Here is a 26726-nt window from a genome sequence, read left to right on the forward strand (position 1 = left end):
CAGGCTCTATCAGTGTCCCAGAGGCAGCAAGGTGCCAATACAATTAATCAGTCTGTTTTTAGTTCTCTGTAGACAGCAATATTAACAGTTTGTTTCAGTCTGTTTATATGGGTCTGACAGGTCTTCAAGATGCTGTGTTCACTCTCTTGTGATTAATAGCTGTTCACATACTAAGGTGAAGACCAAGCAGAAAAAGAATGTTTTTAGAGCAGGACAGATAACTCAATTCTCTCTCTATCTTTCACTTTTAATTAGGAAACAGTACTAAATTTAGGAATGCTGCCTTACCATAATGTTTAAACTCCTTTTCTTGCAACTTGCCCCTGTGATGAGCCAAAGGAAAATTTAGATCACGTATTTTCTTTGTTTGCTTTTCAGCTGTGCTCTATAAAGTCATCACATTGGTAGTGAACATTTCACACTGGGATAGTAGATGAAGGCAATAAAGCCATTGGAAGCATTTTGAACAAGGAATAAATCCTTACAGGAAAATAACTTCCTTGTTCTCATCTCTGCAAACCTCTTAGGGACATCTGAGGGAACAACTGAGCACCAAAGTCACCTCAAGAGAGACATTACAAACCAAGAAGGAGCTGGACTCTAAGGCATGTATTGTACATTCCTTCAGTGGCTTTTACACTTGTAGTATCTCCTATCAAACTGGAGATGTTCTCTAATACAAAACCAAACCCTTCTTGGCCTGGGGTCCTTCTCTCCATCACACAGCGTTAACTGGAGATGGTGTGAAGAAACTCTTAGACAAGAAAAAGGAGCATTAGGAGTACTGTTTCACAGTTTCTCCTTCTACCCTTCTGGATGTTTCACTTGGACACAGGGATGTTTTCTCTCTCCTCTCTGCTCTAAGCATGCTCACATTTCTGTCCTAAATTTTGTCCATTCTCTCTTCTATTTACTTAGCAATTGTCATCTCTCCATTTTGAAGGCAGATTTTGGGTTGCTCCTCTTTTGACCTGGTTTCTTCATTAACTCAGTTTCCTGAGATTTCTTCTTATTTGAAACTCCTTCTCCTGGCTTTCCCTCATCCCTTATTTTACCTCTAGTCAATTGATTGCTATGCTAGGCCTCCTTTGAACTCTCTTCTTTTACTGTCTTACCCAAGTCTGTTGAGTTCCTTGACTCCTTCTGTCTATTTTAATAAGATAATTACTTTTTTCAATACTAATCAGAAAGCATAATTTCCTTTCTGCTACTTTTTCTGAACAACCTTCCAAAATCTTATTTTCCTTTTAGTTTTATTGAAGAGGATGGCATAGAAAACCAGCTCTGCAAGAAAATACCATCCTCTGGAATAAAAGAAAAGCATCCTAATTTTTTAAATGCTGTAAGCTGCCCTAGAAAATAATAGTGATTGAGTAGTAACACACAAACACATAATAACCCACAATGCATGTCACACAAGAACTCAGCAATGCTCTCCATAAACCTATTGCTGTGTATTTCTCCTATTTGTTCTAGGTAGTTTATCAAAGCAATGATATAGGTCATGTACCAAACAGCAGACCAGCTCTCCTTACCTGACATAAAGACACTGGTGCAACCTCTTCTCCCTTCCAAAGAATTCAGATCCCTAGAACACCATGCTCAAAATAGTCACTGAAGTCACCTGCTGCCTTGCCCTTTGGCAGCTCACAATATCAAAGTAGTGGCTTTCCTACTTCCAGTCTGGTCTTAAAAACTGGGGTATACAAATGCTTACAGATTCATCAGGTCAGCTGCATATGCCCAGAGCCACTCACCTCACAGTATGGCATGGGCAGAGACATCTTCCCATCTCTTGGAGATCCACACCAAAAACTACTTGGCCTTTTTAAGATCACAGCTGTGGCTTGACAGTTTTAAGAAAATAGTTCATTTTCAGCTTGTTAGAAAAATGCAGCAGCAGCTGAATGGACTATGGTACAGCACTTCTAAAATTAACTTCATTTTTTATAAAACTCCTGTTTTCACCACAGTAAACTCAACATGAAACACCTTTTGCTGTGCTGTGGCCATGTACTTGCCAATAAACAAAACATTCAGCACAGTCATGTCATGGATACTGGCTGAGCAAGTGACCAGCATAAATCATTTGGCTGAGGTCATATCACAGAGGAGAGCAGAAATGCTGGAAAGGGGGTTGATTCTGGACCCCCTCATGCTTTGTCACACTGTGAGGTATTTCAAAGGTCCCAGCAGTGGCTACCTCACTGTGATGCCATGGCAGGGGGCATGTGGGAGCAGATCCGACTGAAAATACACACAGCCAGAAAGCCTGAGAAGGAGTAAAAGGTGCTCATCACAATGTGTGATGCCCCAGGGCTAACAGCTGTCAAGAACAACTTAAGATATTCAGACCTTATAAAATAATTTTCTTCAGCAGAGGATAACCCAGCTTCCCAGAAAAGTCAGATGCACACACAACATCCTTCTAAATGGGCAATGCCTTCAGAACCAGAGTGTGAGAAAAATCAAAACAGGCAGCAGGAGAGGCAACACACTAAGGAAGCTCCATCCTCATGCTGTAGGTTGGCTGTGGTTCTTACCTCCTCCGCAGATCTTCAGCCACTGCTGCTCTGCAGCTGAACAAGTAGGCTCGCAGAGATTTTAGTTGCTGTCTCAGGCGGACAACAGTTGCCAGAGGTTCAACATGATTGTACAACATGGGATTTTCCTGCTGGATATCAATTAACGGCTCCTCATAAACATATTCCAGGAACTCTTTGGCTTGCTTTGATACCTAAAGAGAAAAGCAGTTTAGTTAGGCTTTTCTCCCAACTCTTTTCAAGCAGATCTCCCCCTCTGTGATCTCTCAGCTGTTCCATGCATCTGAAAATCTACTCTGTTACCAATTACAAATAGAGACAGAGTTGAGAGAGATCCAAATTTTCTCTGTTTATAGCCAAATCAAACTTCATCTAGCCCTTCAAAACTGAATGTATGAGATAGCTACTTACCCAAAGTACCATATTTGCAGTCACATATGCTTTTGCTGTGGATTAACATAGTTTACTAGATTTTTTTTAAATCCAAAATCTGAATTACCAGTTTCTTCCCTGTTAATATTTTTCTGTTTGTTCACTGCTTTCTTTATGGCAAAAAGCAAGTTGCTGTGCTTTTTAAAATACAGATAAATAAAAATGAATCTTATTGGTATTACTCCCAAAGTTCCATCTGCAAGTTTTTAATTCATTTTTCATGACAGTGCTCTGTTTTATCTGCTTTATCTGCAAAAAGCTACTGTAATCTCAATAAATGAATGGGACTCTTGTTGCAGTAGAAAAGATACTCCTGTTCCTTAAGTGAAAAGGCTAAATTCTCTCTCATTCCTGATTTCTGCATTTTATCACAGCTGGAAAAGAGAAGATGGGATTACATGAAATGAGCTGCAAATCACCTGAAACTCTGCTACAGAAATATTACTGGTTCCACAATTCAATTAATCCTCCAGGACCTCTAAGTCAATGTTTACACTGAGACAAGGGAGGGATGAGTTAGGCTAACAAAAGTAGAAAGGGCACACATGCCACAGCCTCTTGAGATTTAGGAAGCTTTTTCCCTTCTGGTGCTGTAGGAAAGAAAAATACACATCCTTATAAATAGCACCACTTCCAAAACCAGCATGAGTAACTAGCTACTGACAGGGGAAGCTAGTCCCAGATGTAACCTCTTCACAACATTTAATACAAATCTAAGAAATATGCCAAGACCAGCCTTCCTACCAATAACTACACAGAAAACAAGATGTGCAATTTTAAATACAGCAGACCGTAACTCCAGAGTTTTCCCAGGCCTTGAAGCTGTATTAAATATCCCACCTATTAACACTAAACACCCCACTAACTTAATTTTTCTTTTTTTTTTTTTTAATATCCTGCATGTAACAAGGGACTGTGCCATCTGAGTGGAATTAGAGCTAACACTGCAACACAAGCACCTCGGATTTTGTAGAACAAAATTTTATAAACTCCAAACTTGTCAAGTTTTTTAATACTAGCAATGTTGGTATTTTATTATGCTTATTGCAGTGCACTAAAAACTGAAGTTAAACAACCTGCTTTTACAATCACTACGCATCTGACTGCAATAGCTCAGCAATCCCCTAGCAACTTCCGTATCTATAGTACTTATTAGTCCTCTTCCATCAATTAGCAAATTTAAGCACATATTCCATGATTCCCTAGGAGGTGTGTGTGGCCACCAGGAGGACCAGGTGCTCAGCACTGTCTTGGTCTATCTCCTTGCTTTAAGCCTCTGTTGAAGTGATAGGCTCCTCATCCACCTGCCCTGCTGTCTTGGGAACTGGAGGGTGGTTCCTGTCAGAATACTACACTCCCACCTCTGCACACCTGTGCCCTGTGTTGGGCATCTCTCCTGAGGCATTAAGAGCATAGAAACAAAGAGATGCCACAGCTGAGGTGCCCTGAGTGACTCTGCCATATGCATGCACGATGATGACCAAGTATTACTGCACAGCACTGGTGCTGCATGGTCTGAACGCAGCCTTTGAGGAGAGAGTAGCAAAGCAAACCTTCCCCTCTCCTGGCCAATACAATGCATTCATGGAGCACTGGTTGCAGGAAAAGCAGCTTTGCCCAGCATCAACGGCTGACAGAGAGGTGTCAGTCCACTCTGCATGGCTGACACAGACACACAGTTCTTGTAAAACATTAATTCACATTGACAAACACAGCAATGTTACAAAAGGCTGAAACACAGTCTCAAAACGGGAAGGGTTGGGCAGTCACATTAATTCAATATTTTAGTACACATCCTAGCATATTCACAGTCCCCCAACTTTACTGGGCAGTAAAACAATCCTATTAGATCAGCCAGGAGTGAGAAGATGCAAAGTGCAATAGGGTTTCATTTAAATAGCTTTAAATGCCATACAAGGATGGATGCTAACATTTCCAGACCTTTCTGTTCTAGAGTCAGCAAACTTAGAGTTCAAGATTCAATTTAGCATAAGTCAGCTTCTCTTGAAACCTTCTGGGTCTGGCAGTTCATTTCCTACTGTGTCTGGCATTTTGTGCAGGCTGAAAGCCGCCTGAAACCAACTGCAATATTTGGTGGGCTTTGCATACAAACAGGGAAAACACTTGGCCTAAGCAAAAGGAGGAAAGCATGTTCACAAAACTGCCTCTTTTCTTTTGCCTTCATGCAAATACATGAGAAATACAAATATGAAACCAGTAGGAGACATAGGGGAAAAAAGCAAACCTTGGGGCTGAGCTGCAGCTTTGGTTCTGATAGAAGAAATGTGTCTAACTGCAAAGTCCTTTCAAAGAGCTTCTATTGCAGCCAAGAGGATTTCTCTTTTCCTACCCATCTGCTACCAGATGTTATTTGCATTGCTGTTTTTCAGGATCCTGGGTATGGGAACAGACAGCTCTAGAGAGGTTAATTGTTTATGTTTTTCATGACCTATCTTGCCAAAAGCAGACAAGAACCTCTCAGTTTCCAAACTTAATTGATGCCACAGCTTATTTTACAGCTGCTGCTCGGATGTTGAACTCATGAAACATAAAAAGAGAAACATTCCCAGTTACACTGTAACAGCTCATGTCCTACTGTACCTTTTGGTGCCTGCTTTACCAGAAACAGGACAGACCCCAGAAACGCCTGAGGAGGTGGGGAAGAGGTGAGCAGTGGAAAGGAGTGCCAGTTTGCAAAATCTTCATTCAATTTTGCTTCCAATTTGGTGGACTGACAGGCACATGTAAGTTTTAGAATCCTGGAGCCCTCTTTCTCAGTCCTGACCATCAAATGTGGGATGTGCTTACCTCCTGCAGGACCTTCTTTGGGGTGTGCAGTCAGCATGTGCTCCTCTGCAGAAGCTCCACTTTCAGGCCAGCTCTCTGCTACCTACAAGGAGCAGGGCAGTGTGCTTATCTTCACCTTCCCTCCCTGCCTTATAGTTGGGGATGATGCTGTATTTTTCCTACCTGAGGGGTTGTGTTCCTTTCTTAAATTCACCTCTCTGAGCACTTTCACGCAAAGACAGGTAAAGAAGCTACACAGAATCTGCTTTTTCGAAGGCACCTCATACCATTCTGTCTACAAAAAAGTGCAAAACTAAATTTCTCACTATTACAGTGAGATGACAATAGACTAAGTTTGTAGTGAATGCTTAAGCTTTAACCCTCTGTTTCTTTCTCTTTTCCCATCTGCCTATACCTCAGGAAACAGACTAGAGCATAGTTTCTATGCTGCAGGTTTAGAAAAAAAACCAGTTAATTTTCTTGGCAGTATTTACTGACAGCCTGATACGAGGTCTTTGCCCTACGATCCACTAGCCCCATATCAGATCTGCTTATACTACCACGTGCTGGCAGGTTTAGTCCTTGGTAAAAGCATCCAAAAAAAGAACTTTTAAATATTCCTAACTTCTAGGCATGGGAGGGCTTTTAGTCTCCACACCTTGAAGCTTTGCAACTTTGAAGAATCCTGCATTTCACAGAGCAAGACTATCATTTTCCTGATGGCAGGCTGTGGCTACCTTTTAATAATCTCCCCATCTGAAAAATTTTCTTCAAGAGACCTGCTTTTCCTCTAATAGGGCATTTACTGGTTATTTTTTTCATTTTCAAATAGCACATAATAATAATATACGCAGACACAAAACATCAAACAGCCTCTCCACACAGTGGCTGCTAGGTCTGAAGCTCTAGCATGGTCTAGATTCCTTATGAGTTTGTTATTCTTTCAGCATATACTGCCTGAGACAGCAAAACAACACTGTCACTGTTACTGTATTTGTTGGTACAATGCTTTGAGGCAGGTAATCAGTGCCCCTATCTAGCAACCAGCCACCGAGGCAGCAGCAAATAGCAGATTATAAAAGTTTTAGAAAAGCTCTTGTGTGGCAACTGAAAAACTGTAGAATTTTCTCGTTACATTGCTTTCATCTCTCTGGTTCAATCAAGTACAATGTCCTTCTAGTGTCCTCAGATGCTCATGCCAAGAGACAGGACATACTGGGCCTCAAACATTGCATTAGGTAGGCCAGTTTCCTATAGGCATTTCCACAATTTAGCATCCATTACCAAGCAGTGCTAATCCTTAGTCCCTGATGGTCATGAAATGGGTACTCCTCAAGGGCCCAATAACTGCAAGGATTAGAGCTCAAAGAGAGTTTGCTGTGTGCTACCTCTCCCTGTCCCTTGAACAGCCAGATAAGCAATGATGAAAAAGAAGGACCAAGAAGGAAGAGCATGGCTGCTCCTGTGGGGGAACACCTTAGATCTGGCCAAGGAAACTGTGATGAAAACATGTCTTGTTGAGAGAGCATGGCTCATTTTGTCAAGAGGGACAGAGAAGACAGTATTAGCAGTCAATGCCCACAACATGCGAGCTGTTGTGTTTCTGTTAGGAATTCCATTCCTCCAACCTGCAGGGAGATTACCTTGTATTTGGAAGTGTCCCAGTTGTGAACCAGCCGTGCAGGGATAAGGAAGTTGTCATCCACATGGCAGGTGCTGCAGTAATACCATCCACTGTAGCTGCACACCTTGGCTTTCCCATTGGACAAACCTATGGAGCGCTGACAGCCTAGAGAAAAGAGAGGGGCAAAAATCTGTGTTTGTACACCAAGCCAGAGATACACATTCAGGATGGAGACAGAAAAGTATTCCTCCATTTGAGATCCTTTTAATATTTTATTTATTTTACCCAAGAGATATTTCTCATTCCATAAAAAATTGAAAAATAAATATCAGTATTCTTGGACAAGTACTGAAAAAGCACACGCTAACTTTGGTGTCATTGACAAGGAGTTCAGAGAGCAGTCAAAAGATACTTAGCACTTCTCAAGAAACAATGGCAGAAGAGTTGCTTGTGAGACACTGGGCATTTAAAAGCCATGGCCATCTGAAAAGCATGGCTTGAAGCTTAGACAGGCCACATTCCACTGTCTGCTTGCTCCAGAGAGCTCCCATTTTCCCCACAAAAGAATAGGCCAGCATTGCCTGTCTGCAGGAGTGCAAGGCAGCTCCCACTGACATCCAGAAGGAATGCCGACTCGACTTGGCAGGTAAGACTCAGCCACAGAATTAGTACAGCCAAGGCAAACCACAGTCAGATCATGAATAATAACTGAGCAGCAGTCACACTGAGAATGAGTAGTTCTTGACTAGCAGTAGTGACACAGCTCAGTTTCCAGCAGGGTTGTTATTTTTCCTTACAATTGCATTACTCTGTGTCTTGCAAGGTCTGAGGTCCGCTGGACACTTTATTCACAGCTAGATCCCTTGCCTCTTCCCATGCCCTCTTGTGTGGAGTCCCTGGGGTAAAACAACGTATTCAAAAGCTGCTGCTTTAGTTGGAAAGAACTAATGCGAGATCTCCTTCACCTGACCACCTGTTCTCACAAAACACATAGAAACTCAACATATTTGACACTTCTGCCTTTCAATAATGACAAAAATGAGACAAAAGGTTCATATAATATTAGGCTGGATGACTGAAGACAGACAGCACAGTCACATTAAAAAACATGCTCAGGAAGTGAGGCTAAAAATGTTTGGGCAAGGTACACCAAGATGTCTGCAGTTGTTAACAACACCTCTAGACACAGCACACATGACAGTATTTCTGCTTTTCATTCAAATGCCAGTGTCCCTATATGACATTTATAGGTTCAACCACAGCACCAGAGCTCCGCTCTGGTATGCGCTGCATGCTCAGATGGTCTCTGCTGCAGCTGGTTAGAAATACTGAGTTTCAGAATCCTTGTACATCACTTTTGCTGCAAAAACATTCATTAAAGAGAGTTTTTTCAGGTAGAAGTCCACTGACCAATTGCTTTTGTCAATATAATTAATTACATTTAGTGTAATTACGTGACTTCTCCCCAGTATAAGTTACACTGATTTGAGGAAAGATTGCAGGTCAGCTACTCTAGGCATAAATTGAGCTCCTCCTTCCCCACATCAAATGATGTCACCATATCCCCCTCCGCTCTAATAAAAATCATTAGAATAACCTAACCAACACAATTAGCTCACTTCCTCCTCTTTCACACTCCAGAGCCATTTGGCCCCTGATTCTCTGCAATACACACTACCAAGTGAATCAGTATGGGACATATCCTGTTTCCATCTCCCTCTTCTCCTGGCCATTTTTTTGTTTTTTGAAGAAAGGACATGCAGTTTCTTGGTAAAAATAAACAGATAAACAGGTCATTTGATAAAAGAGATAACTATGTTCATGTCTTCTCCTTTACTTTGTAAGACCAGAGCATAAGTATTAATGAAGTTCTAGTGGTAAAGCTGTGTCTGAATGCAAATAGTCTCCCAACTCATGTTTAATGTCATTTAAACCTTATAAACACTCCCCACTAGCCAACACTTACTAGTCTGAAAATGAGGATGGGACAGGACATACTGATTTCACCTAACTAGCACCATGCATCTCCTGCTCCACTGGCTGCTACCTTGTCTTAATGCCCTAACTCCTGTCTGTTAGACCAAAGGCAAGAATAAGCTGAAGTCCAATTCAAGCTGCCAAAATTCAACATTTGCAGCTGGGAATTTACCACTTTAAGACTTAATTTCTTGCAGCCTTCTAGAACCAGAAACTCATTCCAGTCCACAGAGAGAGAAGTCCTCGGGAGAGGAGTGACAAAGCACAGAAATGCTGGGGGGCTTCTCTCCTCTTCCCTATGCCCAACCATAAGAACTGAAGTTCTCTGGGGTGAGGAGAGTCTCAGCAAGCAATCTTGGATACCCTTCATCTTCTGGAAGGGCAGTTTTATGAAGAGGAGGAAGTGGAAGAAATTAGTACCCAAGCAGCATGCATTGCTTTCCTCCTTTCAACTCTTCCCTGAGCCCACGCTTGTTTTTTCGTTTCTCTTTACACCTAGTGTTCTTCATTCCTCTTCATATCCTCAAGAAAATATGCTCTGCAAAGCTACATAACAGTTGTGTAGCTGGGGTTTGTTAGATGATAATGTGGTGCTGGCATCCACATTACATTTTCCCCTACTTTACAAGCTTTGCTGTTTGAAAATCACCATCTTTTCCATTCCTCTCTGTTGTGATTCATAATGATGGCTATTTCTACAACCCTTTCAAATCAAGTTATCAAAGCACTGATTTTCTTTGATGTTATGCAGTTCAAAGTGGTGTACTGTGACAAACATATTTCTGTGGCATAGACCACTTATGCTACTTTGTTTTTTTTAAGGTGGGAAAAAATAGATCAAGAATGAGAAAGAAGAGGAAGAAGGAATAGCCATTGGCTTAATGACCTTGGAAATCCTGCACCTGGGTATTCAGGTATATCAACCTGCCATGATGTTTACCAGAAGCATAGCTAGTACTGATCCCTGGCTTGAAACTCTTGAGCACCTCTCCCAGCAGGACAATTAGATGTTGCTGACCACCTCCAAGATTGATAACACAATTCAACAAAGTTTAGGGCTTGGGAAGGGACCATGTTTGCAGAGAAAACACTTAATTGCCTACATAATTAGAGAAAGCACCTTGCACAGGATAGGAGAAAAAAGCAGCACAACTTTCACCAAACCTCTCTCACCTACTCCTAATGCTCACAGAGAATATTATCTATATAACATCTGTACAAAGGTCTGGCAAACCTGGAGACTAATGCAAAGAGAATACCACAGTATTTGCTAGCACCTAAAATCATCCCTCCCTAAAGAATGTTATAGAGCAAGCTACAGAGGGAAGAAATGTAGCTGTAAGGTACACTGTTAGCAAAGAGAGGGAAGGAATCATCCCAAACCTTTCATCACAGAAAATACAATAAAACAACCTTGGAATCAAGGAAAGAAAATAGGGGTTAGAAAAAATAGCAGTAAGAAAGTGCTGTTGGGCACAGATGAATCTCTCTCAACAACATGTCTGTGAACAGAGCAGGAGCATCAACATCAAGAAGCTCATGTCCAAGTGCGAAGACTTCAGGAAGAAAGTAGTACAGAAGGTGAGGTTAAAAAGTTGTAACAAAACTCTCCTTCACTTAAGGTGGTGGTCTAGTATGGAGGAGGAATCCAAGACATCTGAACACAATTCCTCTTCTCTGAAGCACAGAAAACACCACTTTCAGGTTGTTGCATACTCTTGTGGTCAAGGAAGACACACACAACTATCCTTTTTATCCAGATACCTTTATCTTTAATCTTTTAACAAGAAAAGACTGGAGTAGCTCCACAGTGAAACAGAGAAAGTGAAAGACCAAATTAGAATCAAGTACACAACTGTTTTCCTTATTCAATAAAGTTCCTTGCTCAGTAACAGGAAAAAGCAAGTCCCTTGTGATTGTGTGCCATAATTAAATCTGTGACAGATTAGCTTAGAAGCTAATTCATTTAGAAACAACATACAATACAAAGAAAAGAAAATGATCCATAGACTTCAAAAGGCTTTCAGATTTATAAAGGCATAAAGCAGACTAAGCAGGAACACAGCAACAAATTTTCAGTGTCAGGTCAGACAACATTGCTCTATCAGCTCAGCACAAACAGAAATAAGGTGAGAATAACTTCAGTTGCTTTCTTTTATTCCTGTGCATCTATACCAATTCACTCCATCATGGGAAAACTCAAATTCACAAGGAAGACACACTAAAAATCCAATTCAGCTCTCTCTTATGCATACCCAGGTTTGCATTACACTTTGTCCTTTTCCCACCATTACTTTCCAAAGCAATTTTATTTTAAATAAATAATTAAAAACTTATAAACCTCCAAGTAAAGTCTGACACACTACTCTCCTTGCCTACATTTTTTGTGAGTTTCTTAAGAACTTTAAAAAAAGACAACAAAACCTTAACAGATTAAAGTAAAAAAAAACAAAAACTGTTGAATCCATGTGAGTTTGACCCTATCAAGCAACATATAAAACTCATGCCGTCAATGTACACATCCCACTTTAATTATAAACTAGATCAGCCTCTCCAGAAATAATGAAAGGTGCAAGCATTCCTATTTGACTCCAAATGGTGGCCCAACTGTTTCAAGTCAATGGAAATCTCAACTATCCTGAGCTGTAGCTTAGGACTAAGCACTAAAATAACAGATCATCCATCTTAGCACCATTTGTATGTACAATGCATAGGCCTCTTTCCTGTCTTACATGTTCCAGCTCAGCTGACTTAGCTGTATAGGCTTGGTGGCTCTGGGCTGGGGAGACTAGACACTCCAGACAATGATCCATCCCGCCCTACTGGAGATGTCTCATAGGCACTCAGCTTCAGAGCAGCTCTCCAGGGCACATGAGATTAATTATTACCTAGGCACCCAGTCTTTCTTCCAATCAGCAAAGACTGGATTGGTGTTGACATCCAATATTTAGATGGCTGGGGGTAGGTGAAGTGAATAAAACCCTTTACATCAGTCATGCTGAATGCACAGAGCTGTGACTTTCTCTGTGAAGATGAACAATCAAGGAAAAAAAAACATATTGGAAACAAGTTGGTGATAGCACATATGGGTGCTCTATTGTATATGTCCTTTGTAGAAGACAGCATACAGGCATGCTACAGCTTACACAGCTAAATTCTGCCTTCCCAGTAAAACTAATAGTAGTTAAGCCTGCAACTATAACACCAAAACTTAAAAGTCGAAGTACAAGCTTGCTTTTCACATATATAAGTCAAGAATAACATTTCATCACTAAATGAGAACTAAAAACCCTATCTGTGTCAAATGACAAGCAACAAAACCATACATTTGGGAACAAGTTTTTTATGTGCTTGGATTTCCCTGCTTGAGTTTCATCAGAAGACAGGTTCTTTTACCTTTAGTATCAAATTCTAAGAGGTGGCAAAGTTATATTTTTCACAGAGGAGGAAATTACAAACAGCTTTGAAGACATGCTTTTCACATAAGCCGTTCTTTGTGACCCTTTTAACACATGGCCACTTTGCATTCTCCTATTGCACATTTTCAAATCCCTTCCCTGTGTTTGCGGGACAACAGTGCTGAGGAATAACACCATACACCTCAAACTAATCTGATATTCTTATTCCCATGCCCTTATAGGATTATTCTCTGCAGTATCTGGTGCTTTGCTGAGACTCTGAAGTGCTCCCTGACAGAAGGAAATGGGATCTACCATGGAATGACTTATTGGTAGGATTCAGTAATTCACCACTCTTTGGTCAGGAATGTGAACTGAACACACTCTCTGGGGCAGCTCTTGAAGCCTGCCGGCCAGCTAGAAGTAAGGAGATAATGTAAGCATAATTAATAATGGCATTCCTGTTTGTAGAGTTGATTACATTCATGCTTGGTTCTACATACTGAGAAGGAAGACCAGAAAACAGAGCGAAGAGCAGGCCAGCCATTTGTGTGATGAGAACAAACACTGGTGACAGCACACTCAGCTAGGCCATTTAGCAAAATGAGTCTCTACTTAGCCCAGTTTTCATTTCTGCTGTGCAGTTAGTTTGAAGATCCCTGCACTGCTCACTCCTTGACTTACACTGAAGACTACCTGATTTGCCAAGTTTCATTTATCTGATACAACATTAGCATACCTAGAAATAACCAGATCTGTCTCTGTTTGAATACACAACAGACTTTGTATCTCCTTTTAACAGAAGAAAAACTGTGCAGTAAGTGTGGTTACATATTTTTACCAATGCTATTTGGCTGAATTTCTTCTTGGTCACTACCACTGCCTTGGGCATATGAACTATTCAGACTTACACAGCACAGGTACATATCAGAGATTATAGATGTTGCAGAGGGCCAGACTGAGAACCTAAGCCCTTCCTGCCAGCTGGCCTCTAGTTTGTTCTGCAGTTTCTTTTACATTGCCTCTGATTTGATCCATATGTAATAGTTTTGCAATAATACACTGCTTTGGCATGCAACAGAAAAGGGAGAGCCTTGCCAGAGCACACACAGATGTTCTGCAGCAGTGGACCCTAAAGCAGCCATTTTCTTTCAGTGTTTGTCCCTCAAGGCTGTACATCTGCAAGGACACTCTGATGCCAAACAAATGCACAGTGCACTTCACTGGAATTTAGTCCAGAGCAGCATTAGGAGGGACTCCCTGTGATGCTGGCTTCTGTGACACCTCTGAGTTTCACACATATCTGCCAAATCTCTGACAAAATTTGTTAGGACAGTCAGGTAGATCCAAATTTTATGAGGCAAGAATAAAACTGAGCAAACAGCATTGGAACACAAACTTTGCTTTCTTAGGCAACTAAATTAACAGATGTGGCCCAAACCAACTCAGGAACCTGGTATAAACTGCAACTGCAGAAAAAGTTGTGCAGATGCCTATGTCTTTCTGGGAAGCCAAGGCCTTTAGCAGCAAAAGCTGGCTTGACTGATATAAAAGATGCTAGCCCAACAAATAAAGCTCTCTCTTGCACACAATTAATGAAGAACCTTTGGGTTCTCCAGAGAGGAACTGTGGGGGTGGTGGATAAGTGTTGGAGTTTTCATGTCTGAAAAATACTTCCTTTTGTCCAGATGTAGCTTTTTTCCATCTCAACAAAGGTGAGACTTGGACATTTAGACTCCCTGGTTTGGGCATTCTTTTCTTTGCACTCTATGCCAGAAGATCCCTCAAGACTAGTTCCATACAAGAAATGGACCAAAAAGGTCCCCAGACAACCAAGAGTTTTTTGGGGACAGTGGAACTCATACCTAAATCTACAAGCCAGGAAGAAACAAGGCATAGCCAAGAACAGCCTATGCTTACAGTAGAGACATGCTCACACTCAGAAGAACTGAGCTCACAATAGTACAAAAATTTAGCACTAGAACATACTGAAAACCTGCAGAGTTGTTGATGGGGCATATTAGATCAATGGGGTCACCTATCCCCATACAGGCAGAAAAGGCTCCCTTCAAGGTTGCCAGGAGAAATACATATATTCCTCAGCCAAGACAGTTGTATCAGCAGTTCCTCTTGCAGAGCTGAGACAAAGAAGTCACTTAAACACCAGCCGATTGCAAAGTACACATCAGGGCACAGAATAGGCACTGAACTGATCAAGCACTTATCTAAACTGCACTTCCAGGCAGCAGCAGGCCAACTCCAAACCGAATCTCATGAAGACGAAAATCTCACTCTGTGAAGGTTCCAGCAAAATCCCAGGAGGCTGAAGGATCCAACTTCTACCACACAAAGCTGATAATTTTCACTGTCACTTCTAGTCATGCCATCCTAGAACTGCACTGAAGAACTCATCAATGAAGATTAAATGGCCTCTGTGATCATAACTGATCACAGATAAACAGGTTTAATCACCCCAGACATGTGGTATCTTCCGATCTTTTTCCAAAATGAGCTATCATATGGCAAAGCACTGTGGCCCAGCAACCTTGTGTTTTGAAACATGTAGGTCCACTGCAAATAAAGTGCTCCCTGCTACGCAAATTCCAGTCACCCTTGTTTGGAAACACTCCCCCCCACTCCTCCCAACAAGTCAATGACCTTAATTAAACATGGTGTATTTTCCAAACACTAACTTAGACATGTTTTTTTCTGCTCAACTGGTTTAGAAATCCCACTCATAGCAGTGGAAGTTTTAGTTTTAAAAGAATAGAAATAGGGCCTGAAAGTCACATACAAGACTAGAAGACTAAAACCTAAAGTGAAGATACCTAAACAATAAAACCTTTACAGTGCAAAACATTCCTAGGGGATTTTACAGAGTCTCAAATACAGGGAAGGTAAAAAGCTGCTGAAGCCTTAGAAGAAAGAGATCAATTGAAATGAAACCAAGCACAAAACAAATACAGCACTTAGAAAAAGCACAATCCTAAAAGCCCTGGACAGGTGAGAACAATGGTTATTCAGAACTAAAATGTGACAAGAGTGCTGAAAACCTTCCAAAGGACCTTATGGTATTATATTATTGTGCTGCATTTTCTAGGGTTTATCCTCTAGCATTTTTATTTCAGTGACATGCTAAAAATAAGTGTTGGGTGTAATGACAGTTCACCAAGTATTTGTGAAATTCAAGGATGCTTCTCAACTATCTGTATTTGAGAAGTTTCAACTGCAAGGCTTTTTCAGAAGTTGAACAAAGTTGACATCGCACATAACTATTTTTGTTTTGTTTTTAAATCACACTTGCTGGCTTGCAAGCTACTAGGAAATACTTTCTTTTCATTAAGAGGTGGGAAAAAAAGATATTTTACTTTTACTGCAGTAAAATTTTTACTGATTCCAGACCAAGGGGCTGAGATAGAGCAGAAGTTGCATGACCCACGCATGTTGCACTGGGCTGTCCCCCAGTTACACACATGATCACAGCACTAGGTGCAGAATGATTCCTTGAAAGACAAGAGCTCTCCACCTGCTGCTTCATTTGACAGGCCTACAAGCTCAGGAAATAGCACATTTACTAACCTTGGCTTCTCTGCACCTAGTCTTCAGCTCAGCCAGCCAAGTCATTCAAGCCCTAATAGCAGCATTTATCGTTTTGGCAAGTGAGGAGACATGGAGAAAGCAGGGAGGAAAAGACAGGAGGCGCCCCAGAAGAGGAGCAAGGAAAGCCACACAGACAAATGAAAGGGTGCAGAGCACTTTTTACAGAAGGCAGAAATTCCCACATGCATTAGGACTTGCTGTCTAAGTAACAAGAGTTTTTGGCAGACACAACTGACTTCTCTGGAAAAAATGTCTGTTTTAATAAAGGACAGGGGGAAAGAAAACAAAAGGTGAAATAGACGAGAGCCATCAAAAGAACAGGAGCTATGCAAAAACTGGATGCAAGGGCAAAGGCCATTTGTCTTCCCCATCTATGGAAAATTGATAACACATGACAAAGAAATAAAGATAGTGAACGGCACCTGGGGATATTTGCTCCTTACAGACTTTCAGGAGAACTCATGCACAAGAAATGCCTACCTTTCCCTAGAAGCCTTTCTCTAAGCCAAAAATATAAATAATGGCCACAAAATTAAAAGGGTTTATCAACTCCCTGCCTCTCCACTGCTAATCAGTGGCCTGTTCACTCATTTTTTTTCAAATTACAACAAATAATGCCCTGCCCTCTGTAGTAAAACAGAGTTAGAAATGTGGAGAAAAGCTTTTGTATCTGCTGATCAAGCAAAAGACAATTTTTTTTTCAATCTGCTGTTCTGACTCCAGGGTATCAATAGTTTGTCCTCCCTGCCCCATGACTACATGTGACACCACTGCCCTGACATTATAGTTGAAAAGTGCTGGTCAGACTCCAAGACAAACCTGTCAATAGCGAGGCACAGACATTCACATTCTTCCCTACCTGCTTGTGAATATCAGCTGTTTGTCTGGGACCAATTCCTTGAAAAGCTTTTACTGATGGAGAAAAGGAAAGAGGGATGCAGGGAGCATTTCAAACAGGAAAAAAAAAAAAAAAACAACAGGGAAGGGAACCCCACAAAGACTGCAAAGAGAAAATAAATTTTAAAAAGCCTGTCCTCATCAGGTCCTCCCAGCAACCTTCTTTATCAGAGGTTCATTGTCAATCAATTAGCCAAGGCAGCAGGGGTCTGTAGGAAGGGGGGTAGCTCGAGAGACAATGGTCTGCCCTGTTGTATTACTATTTAATCGCTTTTCCTAAATAAATAAAGCAGCCCTGAGGTGCTGTCATGTCAAGGGAATTTATAACAAAAACCCCTTCATTTTTCATTGGTCATTACTTTTCCTTCCCTCCCACCCCTGCAGGACTAGAGAGGGTTATTACTGTAGCCGTAAGTTCCATCTTTGTGTTGCTTGCCTTTGATTCCCACTCGGACCTTGCCGCTTTCTGGCACTAATTTGTCAGGCTGAACAAAGGAGGGATTTGTACCTCCTGTAAGGTCTCAATTAGGAAAGGCTTCTGCTGTATTATGTGCCATTGGGACAGGACACAAAGACGGTAATTACAGGAATTTGCACTAAATGGCTGAAGAATTCACAGCAAAACTTTTCTTCCTCCCCCCTCCTCATCTTTCTCCAAGCTTACCCCTCCCAGCAGCCCTGGGGAGAAGGCTCTCAATGCCTGCACGCTGTAATTACCAACAGCAGGCCCCTCAGGTTAAACAGCAGCCCATGGCCGGAACGGCACAACTGCCCGCAGGGAGCAAGGAACAAGGACAGAGACTCGGCTTGCCCGGGTGCCTCCTCTGCACGAACTTTCCTGAACCAAACAAGTTTCCCCAGTTTCTCCCAGTTATAACTAAAATAATTTATTTCTTTGCACCATGGTAACAGCTCCAAATTCCAGCCGGCTCCAAGGTCTCAGGAGTGGCAAAGGACTCGCTCCTGCAGAAAGTGCTGTGAGCCCCCATCCTCGGGGACAGAGGATCCCTGCGAGCAGCTTCCCACAGACCCTCCACAACTCAAGAGAAGTTTCTCTGCACAAGAACATTTGTTCAGTTTGGCAGACTACAAGGACACCACAGGAGTATTGGGAATGTCTCAGGTGTATCAGGAAAAGACATCATGCAGCCCTGGTCAGAGCACCTTATTTTTACAGGGAATACATGAGTGAGTGGAGATTAATTATCCCACGTTTGGGATGATCACCCTTTCCCAGAGAAAAGTCTGCTCCCATACTACATAAAGCAAGACTAAAACCTGTTTCACATTGGAGACATGTATTTTGCTGCCATCCCAGGGCCTGATCCTATTTTAGAGGAGGTCATTGAAAAATTTCACTTGAAACTCTCCTGAACCTCAGTCAGAGGATGAAGCAAAATATAAAACAAATTACATAAAATCATACAAATGTGGCCAAAAACAGCTGAATTCAGGCAGAAGCCCAAATACCGTGACCAAATCAATAACTGCAATGATGCCAATCCTCATCATGATGCTGCCAGGTGAGTGCCATGCACTGTGGAGAGATGAGCAGGAACATGACCTGCAGGTGACTGACTACCAGAGAAGGACAAACTCAACTGCACCCACAGTCCATTTTGAAGACAGACCAGTACTTCTAGGACCCAGGTCTCCAATGGAAGGGATTCAGGCCAGCCAGTAGGTTCTGGGCCCACACAGATAGCCCCCAGAGTCATGTGTGGTTCCAGAGCAACATAAGAACCACACCCCAAAGCAGCATGGGGAGGAGGCAGGACCATCACAGCTCCCATAATACAAGAGAAAAAGTCTCCAAAAGAGCTGTTTCTGCTTGAGCTGACAATTTCTGAGTGTAACTAAAGCAAGTCAGAGACTGTAGTTTAGGCATACGGTGCCCAAATTTGCTCCAGATAGGTGCCCTTGCTAAAGCAAAATGACAATGAACTGCATTCACACAGGTCCTCTCTATTTTCAATGCATTCCCAAACTGGGTAAAAACATGATCTTGCCTATAGGACTAGAGTCAGACAACAAATTAATTCAAACCCCTTTGATTCTGGACCACCTTTACAGCATCCTGAATCAAGAAAACAGCTCAGCCACCCTGAAGGGTAGCCCTGGCCCATGTAGTGCTGTATGCACAGGATCTAATGTTTCAGCACTGCTCATCAAAAGCAGATGAACCTGTGAATATCCCATAGGTTTTCCTCCACATTTTACAGAGAGAAAGGCTAACCACAGCCACAGTGAGAGGCAGGGAACAGCTGCGCTGCTAAAACACACACATGCTCTTTCAAGTAATTTTCTTCTCCTGCAGAGGGGGTGTGGGTGCAGATGCTGCAACCTGGCTGCTCACCTGCACACTTGAAGCTCTGAACTGTGAGCCCTCTCTCTAGAGACAATGTGGTCAGGATGCTCAGGAAGCTGGTGGTCACAGACTGGCGCTTGGTCTTTCTGAGATCATTTCCAAGGGGCCGATCTCCAGGTTTGTTCCTAAGCGTCACCTGTGGGTTTTGAGTTAAACTTCGAGTAGCATTGGCTGCTGATTTCAGTGCCTCCATCCACTCCTGGGCCCTCTGACGGGTCTCTGCACGCAGTCGCAGCACGTCTTGGGGAAAAATGACCTGAAAGCAAGAGTCACAGCCATCCTGAGTATCTGTCTGGACCGACAGGCACACATCGACATTGTAGCTCAGCAGGGGATCTTCATCAAGCCTACCAGGTTGAAATGCCATGAGATAAGACCTGTTCAAGACAAAAGTAAATGCTTTCCAGTTATTCTGGACAGTTAACCTGTAAAGAGTCCCTGATTTCAGAATATTTTGGTAATCTTTAGTGTTTTCAGTCAAATTCATGGATAGGAAGAGCTCCATAGGCTTCTCTAATAACCCATTAGTTTGAGAAAGGTCACTGTTATTTTCCAGCTTTGGCACATTCTCCAGTTTCTCCTGCTGTCTTGTAAATGCAGGCACAGAAGCACGCACCGCTTCCCAAAGTTTCTGTCCCCAGTCCAAAGTCTCCCACGATGACTCTGCCTTCAGCTGTAGCTGTGAGCTGTCTGACAGGACAGTGTCCACCACCTTGGTTTCAATGCCCCCAGTAACAGTGACCCTTTGAAAACGCAAGAGTGGATACACGGTGGGAAGAGTCTGGTTGCCACTGCTGTCCAAGCAATACAGGTACAGTTTGTACTGGGAGAGCTCAGCATAACAGGTTTGCCAGTAGCTGTCATTGTCTCTTCTAACTTCCAAGTATCCCTTCTTCAGAAGATTCGGAAACACTGTCTTGTGTTCTGGAGGAAAAAAAAATAGAATGTTACTTTTTTTTTAATTGTCTCAAATTACTACATCATTCTGGCTGCGACATCCCTCCTACCCATACACGGCATATCTGAGGATAGGATCACAGAGAGAATCTTCATCTAATAGGTTATAATTATCAAACACAAGCACTAACTCTGTATTTGAGCCATCAAGAATACAACACTTTTTACCCAGAGGTACCAAAACACCTTACAAAAAGGGAACAAAGAAACATAGGGACAGAGAAGCAAAGCAATTTTCCTGAGATAGCCAGAACAACAATGGCAGAGCAACAAAACACTGCAGGTCTCCCAGAACCTAGTCCAGAAGTGGACAATACTATCAAGAAATCTATTGCTAGCTAAAATAGACTTTGACAGTAATAAACACATACAATTTAAAACAACTCTCTTTCCTGCTTCTCCCCAGACTCAACTTCATGTTTTCACACACACCACCTCTGCCTCCCCCATCTTAAACAGCTCAGAGGGAAAAGGAATAGTGGTATCTGGTCAGCTCCTCTCTGCTGCTCCCTCCTTCTCACACCTTTCCCCTGCTCCAGCATGGTCCTCTCCAGGGTCTGCAGTCCTTCAGGTTAAATGTATTCCTGCATGAGCTCTCTGTGGCCAGAGTTCCTTCAGGAAATCTCCACATTCTCCAGCATGGGGTCCCACATGGGCCTCCAGGGAGATCTTGCTCCATCCACCACGTTCTCCCCAGGGGCTGGAGCACATTCTCATCCCTCTGACCCTCAGCTGCTCTTGACACAGCTGCCAGTGCTGTGCCCTTGCCGAGATGCACTCTGCCATCTGTGGCTGACGGGCACAGCTGTGTCCTGTGGAGGAACTGCTGGAAAACCCTGCTGCCAGCACTGGGTACAGCACCTGGCACCTGGACTGACCTGGCGAATGCAGAACTGTGCCCAACACAGAAATCTCTTACATTTCAGAACAATCTGGGACCAGAAGATTGCAGTGCAGCTCTGTTTACTCCAGAGTTTTGCTGATTTATGAGAATCAGGCTCACGAGTAGCAGACACAACCAAAAATGAAAAGTGAGAGGCTGCCCAGAGGGATTCAAACACATACACCTGAGCATCTCAGCACTTCAGGTGCTTTGGAGCAGACCACTTCACAAACCTCAACCCAAAGCAAAGTCAAGGGGAATTTTCTTAATCCATGATAAAAGGACTTATCTAAAGCATTTCTTAGTTTTAAAAAAGGGTTTCCATACAAAATTTGTTCCAATATGATTTGCACCACTTCAGCCACCACAGGCAAGATTCATATTTTCACCTTGGGTTAGGCATGTGGCTCTAGACAATTCTTGTTGGTCCCTGTATAAATTCAGAAGCATTCACTTTTACACCGTAATACCAACTGTAACCCTTGGCACCCCAAAACAACCCAGGCCTGAGGAACAAACTCTTACCCCGTATGAGTTCTACTTCACCCTTCCAGTAAGGGTACCTGTGCTGGGACTTTACTTACAAACAGTGACAGAATTAGCAGACACAAGTAAAGGTTTCTGCCTCCGATTATCTCCCTTGGAGTCTGCTATTCCTGGCAAGGTAGCCACCAGGAAACCGCTCCTCATCCACGGCCCACCATAATTAGGTCACAACAAAATCAGCATCAATTGACCTTAACACACAGTATTACAGACCACAGCAATACAAGAGCTGGCCTACTCCAGATTTCCACCCTAGGGCTGACAGCCTTTGGAACAGGGATAGCTGGAGGCATAAAACATATTCAGCATCTCAGCTTAACCAGTTACACTTGTGTTAACAACCCACACTCTAACAAGCTTTAGACATCAACTCTGAGTATACTGAGGACGTCTGCAACACAGAAGTATGAGAACAGAAATATCTAGACTGGATGAAGCTTGGAAACAAAACCAGGCCTGTACAGAAACTACATCCCCAGCTGTACTGGCCTTCCCAGCTAATACAGCCAAGATTGTTAGCCAAACTGCTCTCACCACTGCTGGCTAAAGGGTGAGTCTGTCTGTCCTCCCAGAGCATAAGGAGAGTCAGGGACTCTTGAGTATCTGAAGAACTTAGTTACTGTCCAGGAGCTTCTGATACCAGCTGAGGCAACCTTGGGCTGTAACCTTCATTGTAAGAAGATGCTCCTCCCTTTGGCTGGAAGTATGCCTGTTGGTAATTCTCAGTTTCTTCTATGGGCAGGAGAAAGAACCAGAATAGCAACAGTGTAAAAGGTTTTGCCAGCTCTTCAGCAAAGATCAACTTTTAAGGATTTATAAGGATTAAGGAGACAAGCTCCAGTTAAAGTTAATGAACATATATGAAAAGTTACTGTTTGCTGTACTTAATGTTGGAATGGAAATTTCATGGGGTTAAAAATGGAGGAAGGATGCTACCTTGCAGCCACCCTAACAAAAAGGAGGCACTTAGGTTTCGCCTTGACAGCTCAGCTTCAGCTTCCCCATTCACCCACATACTCAGAATGGAGCCTGCTTTTAACACCATGCTCAAAGCACTCCATCTACAGAGATTTCCTGCAGATGTGGCTAAAACCGTAACAAGCATTTTAAAAATTGCTATTTTGGCACTAGGTCTAAAAAGGTCAGTATAACTATACCTTGCATATCAATAAAGTACTCGAGAGTATTTCAGCTAAATATGAAAACTGAAAGCCTAATCTATAACCCAAAATGGTAGAGAAAAAGCACACTTTGATAGCCCAGATGGATAGATGTGCACACACATGGACACGCTAAAAAAGAGCCAATTTTGTTCACTGTACATCTCTGGCCCTGACATTCATTAGTATTTCTGCACTAACTCAAAAGCCATTAATTTCTCTGAAACCCACACTAATCCCTTTGTAGTGTAGATAATGGACAGCCATTCTAGAGTCATCTTCCCTTTCTATTAATCCAATCAGGGAGGCAGCGCTTCTGCAGCTCCAACTGCAATCTCTCTCGCTTCCATCAAGTACAGATGACCGTCCAAGCTTCTCCATAATAAGACAACTCATAACCTTCCCCCAGCCACCCCTCCTTCATCTGCACACAGGTTTGCTTGTCTTTTGTTGAGTTAGAGAAAGGCTATCTCTCCCTGTCTTTCACAGGGGCAACCCCTCTCCCTCCTTCACCCCACTCTTCCCTTCAAGCTCTGTGAAATTGGCTCCAATGGCTCTCCCTCAAACTGGGACAGAACCAGCAGCCACCTTGATTAACATTCAAATGCCTCGTATTGTTTAGGTCAGGGCAATAGATGCTGGCAGACGGGTTGAATCCACATGCTGCACATACACACACGTATTAACAGCTCTGCTCCTTTATTTCCTCCACATGCACCGTGCCAGATAATACCTTTTTGCTCACAGAGCAAATGGTACCATCTCTCTATCCACCTTCCAAACACAAAGTGCATCTCTTTTCCTCCTTATAGAGACAGGCAGAGTAAATTGAGGAAGAGAAAAAAAAACCTGAAATAATCACAGTAAATGGCCCACATCTGAGCCATTTGGAGTTATAATTTCAAGGGAAGAGGTGGAAGAAGGCAGAGGAAAACAAAGAGACTCAGCAGCTGGGGACAGAGTAATATCTTCCTCAGCATCTCTCCTCTCCCTTGGGAACTGCCCCTCATCCCAGCTAGGAGCCCTGCACACAGCACTGAAACCAGGACAGCCTAGCACCCACCTACCACTCACCACACTTGGGGCAGCTGCTGCAACCAGCACCTCTGGAGAGAGACCAAATGTTGTACCAGCATGTCCAGAAGATACGCACTCCGGAACAACTGACTGTACTTGCATCTCAGGATCCTTTTCAGGATTTTAATCCTTTTCCTGTATGGCAGGAAAGCTTACTCTGTTCTCCACCACTGAAGCATTTCTGACAACAGTCATTCCAAGTAACTTGGAAAAGAGCGGAAGCAGAGATGTCTAGCTTGTGAGGAGTTTGCATCGTGAGGGGGCACTCCTCTCTGAACTCTCTAATGCTTAGTAAGTAATAAGTGTAAGTTAGAGAGTTTTTGTCACTACTTTTCCTCTCAGATTTTTACTAAACCGAGCATTTTTGCAAAACTTACGTTTGGGACCCTTTTGGGTTGGGCTAGTCACCTTCTTGGAGGGATTTGCTAGATCACAGGAAAACTGTGCCTCATATCTACAATAACCACTATCTTCCTACTTAAAAATACAGTCTTTTCTTCCCACCTGAGTCTGCAGGTATGTATCTTTCAATTTGTCAGTGTGTAGATGCTCCACACAGTGACAGCTCTGGAGTTCCCCAAGCTCACAGGCAAACAAATCAGCTACCTGGAAAAAGTACTGTAGCATCCACACTATCGGGAGTGGTGGTGTTTGAATGACCATCAAGCCATGCTGTGTTTAAAACACTGTGTTTTAAAAATCCAAGCCAAGCTTCACTGTATATTACAGAAGCAGTATTCTCTCTTTATTTGCCAGACCACATGCCCAGAAATACAAAAGCCTGCCTTGAATTTGCTTACAACTTCTGTCTCTGCTAGCTCTGCTTCCTGCTTGTGCCCCATAGCACAAACAGGGTTTATTTCCAGCACATGAGCTCTTTTACCAGCAGGCCTAGGATACTGCCCCAAAAAGCAGAGCTTCTTTTCAGATCCTTTTCTTTCTTAGCACATGGAAAGGATTCAGTGTCATATTATTTGTATTATGATTTAGTGGTAGAATTGGCAGTGCTGGGTTAATAGCTGGAGTAGATAATCTTAAAGGTTTTTTCCAACCTAAATGATTCTATGATTCAATAAAAGAGCAAGCAGCAAGAACAGATAAGCCCACAGTAATCGGTGTACTATGACAGTAAGAAAAAAAAAAGTGAAGAGTTCATCTATGCAGTAACTGGGACAGCTTTGGAGGACTGGGAGACCTCTGCAGGCTCCAGAGGGAAGTCCTTTACAGCAGTGAGGACTGACAGGAGTTGCTGAAGGTCCTCTCTGTATCTCACTGCATTCATTTAATTCATTCATTCTAATGCATTAATTTAATTTGGATTGAAACCCTGAAAAGGGATGTCTTCTAAGGATGCAACCACTATGACCCCTTTAACAACTTCAGCAGGTTTTATCCAACCTCCAAACACATTCTTCAATCTTTTCTGGAGAACAATTCATAGCCACAGATACACATCTGCAAATCCTACTTTCTTGCTTTTGCGCTTCTCTTTTCAGCTCAGCTCACAGTAGCAGCAAACTCTTTGTGAGGCACTCTTGTAAACACAGAGGGAAGAAACAGCATAGCTACCTTGAAAAACTTGCACAGCAGCTGAATAGAACAGGTAAAGGAAACAGGTTTAAAAAGTATATTTTCAGAGCACAGAAGCTCTTCTTCCTCAAAGAAGGAATCCCAGCCTTCCAACATTCCATACAGAAAGGCTCTTGGAGGGCACACAGCAAGCACTGACAACCTGGAGAAGTGGGTCCATGGGAATTTCGTATCATAAGTATCATATTTTAAGCTTAAAACACCAGGAGGGACACGTAGGGATCTTCAGTGGCAACATTTCAACGGAGTTTCTGTGGGCATATGAAGTTTTCACACATTAAGTCAATGTGTAAGTTTTTACACATCAAGTCAGGAGATGCCCAGGATACAGCTGACGAAAACAAAGAGCTTTGTCCCCAGACTTGTGGGTGCATTTCTGCTCTGCATCCTTTCCAAAGAAAGGATGTAGAACAGAGACCTCACTCTACAAGAAGCAATATATCCCCCTAAACAAAAATAACAGCAAGTATACTTGCCTTTGTCAACCCAGAACACCCTTCTTTGGGATACAGCAACTATGTAACAATATAACACAATAACCTACATGTTTAGATTAATATTGACAAATTGAATGCTTTAATTTCTGTTAATTGTTTATGGACTGAAGAGTCATTATTTAAAGAGAGCAGACATCTTGGGCCTTACAGTAAAGCTCTGTACACCCTCTTGGTAATGGCAACACTTTCACTTTATGAAAAGTGCTTTTGTTTGCATTTGCCATTCTCCTAATAGCTTTAGCATTCAAAGCTTTTTTTAAGTTTGGGAAAATCATGCAAGGAAATTATCAGAAATACATAGCAAATAAATTATTTTTTCCTGAGTCGAACTGAATAAGAATCAAAAAGTAAAACAAACTTTGTTTTTTAAACCATAAAAAGAACAGAAAT

General features: G+C 42.4%; 1 protein-coding gene across 3 annotated transcripts in view; it reads right to left on the bottom strand.

Annotated features, from left to right (window-relative positions):
- Positions 1-26726, bottom strand: part of PLEKHM3 (pleckstrin homology domain containing M3) — a 78826-nt gene that overhangs the window by 42236 nt on the left and 9864 nt on the right. For all 3 annotated transcript variants that reach the window (XM_058840569.1, XM_058840567.1, XM_058840566.1), the window contains exons 3-5: positions 19615-20550; positions 7406-7551; positions 2544-2737 (exon numbers count right to left, since the gene is read on the bottom strand). In XM_058840569.1, the coding sequence (XP_058696552.1) occupies positions 2544-2737; positions 7406-7551; positions 19615-20550 (1276 nt within the window). The remainder of the gene's footprint in view (positions 1-2543; positions 2738-7405; positions 7552-19614; positions 20551-26726) is intronic.

This window comes from Poecile atricapillus, chromosome 5 (assembly GCF_030490865.1).
Source record: "Poecile atricapillus isolate bPoeAtr1 chromosome 5, bPoeAtr1.hap1, whole genome shotgun sequence".
Lineage (NCBI taxonomy): Eukaryota > Metazoa > Chordata > Aves > Passeriformes > Paridae > Poecile > Poecile atricapillus.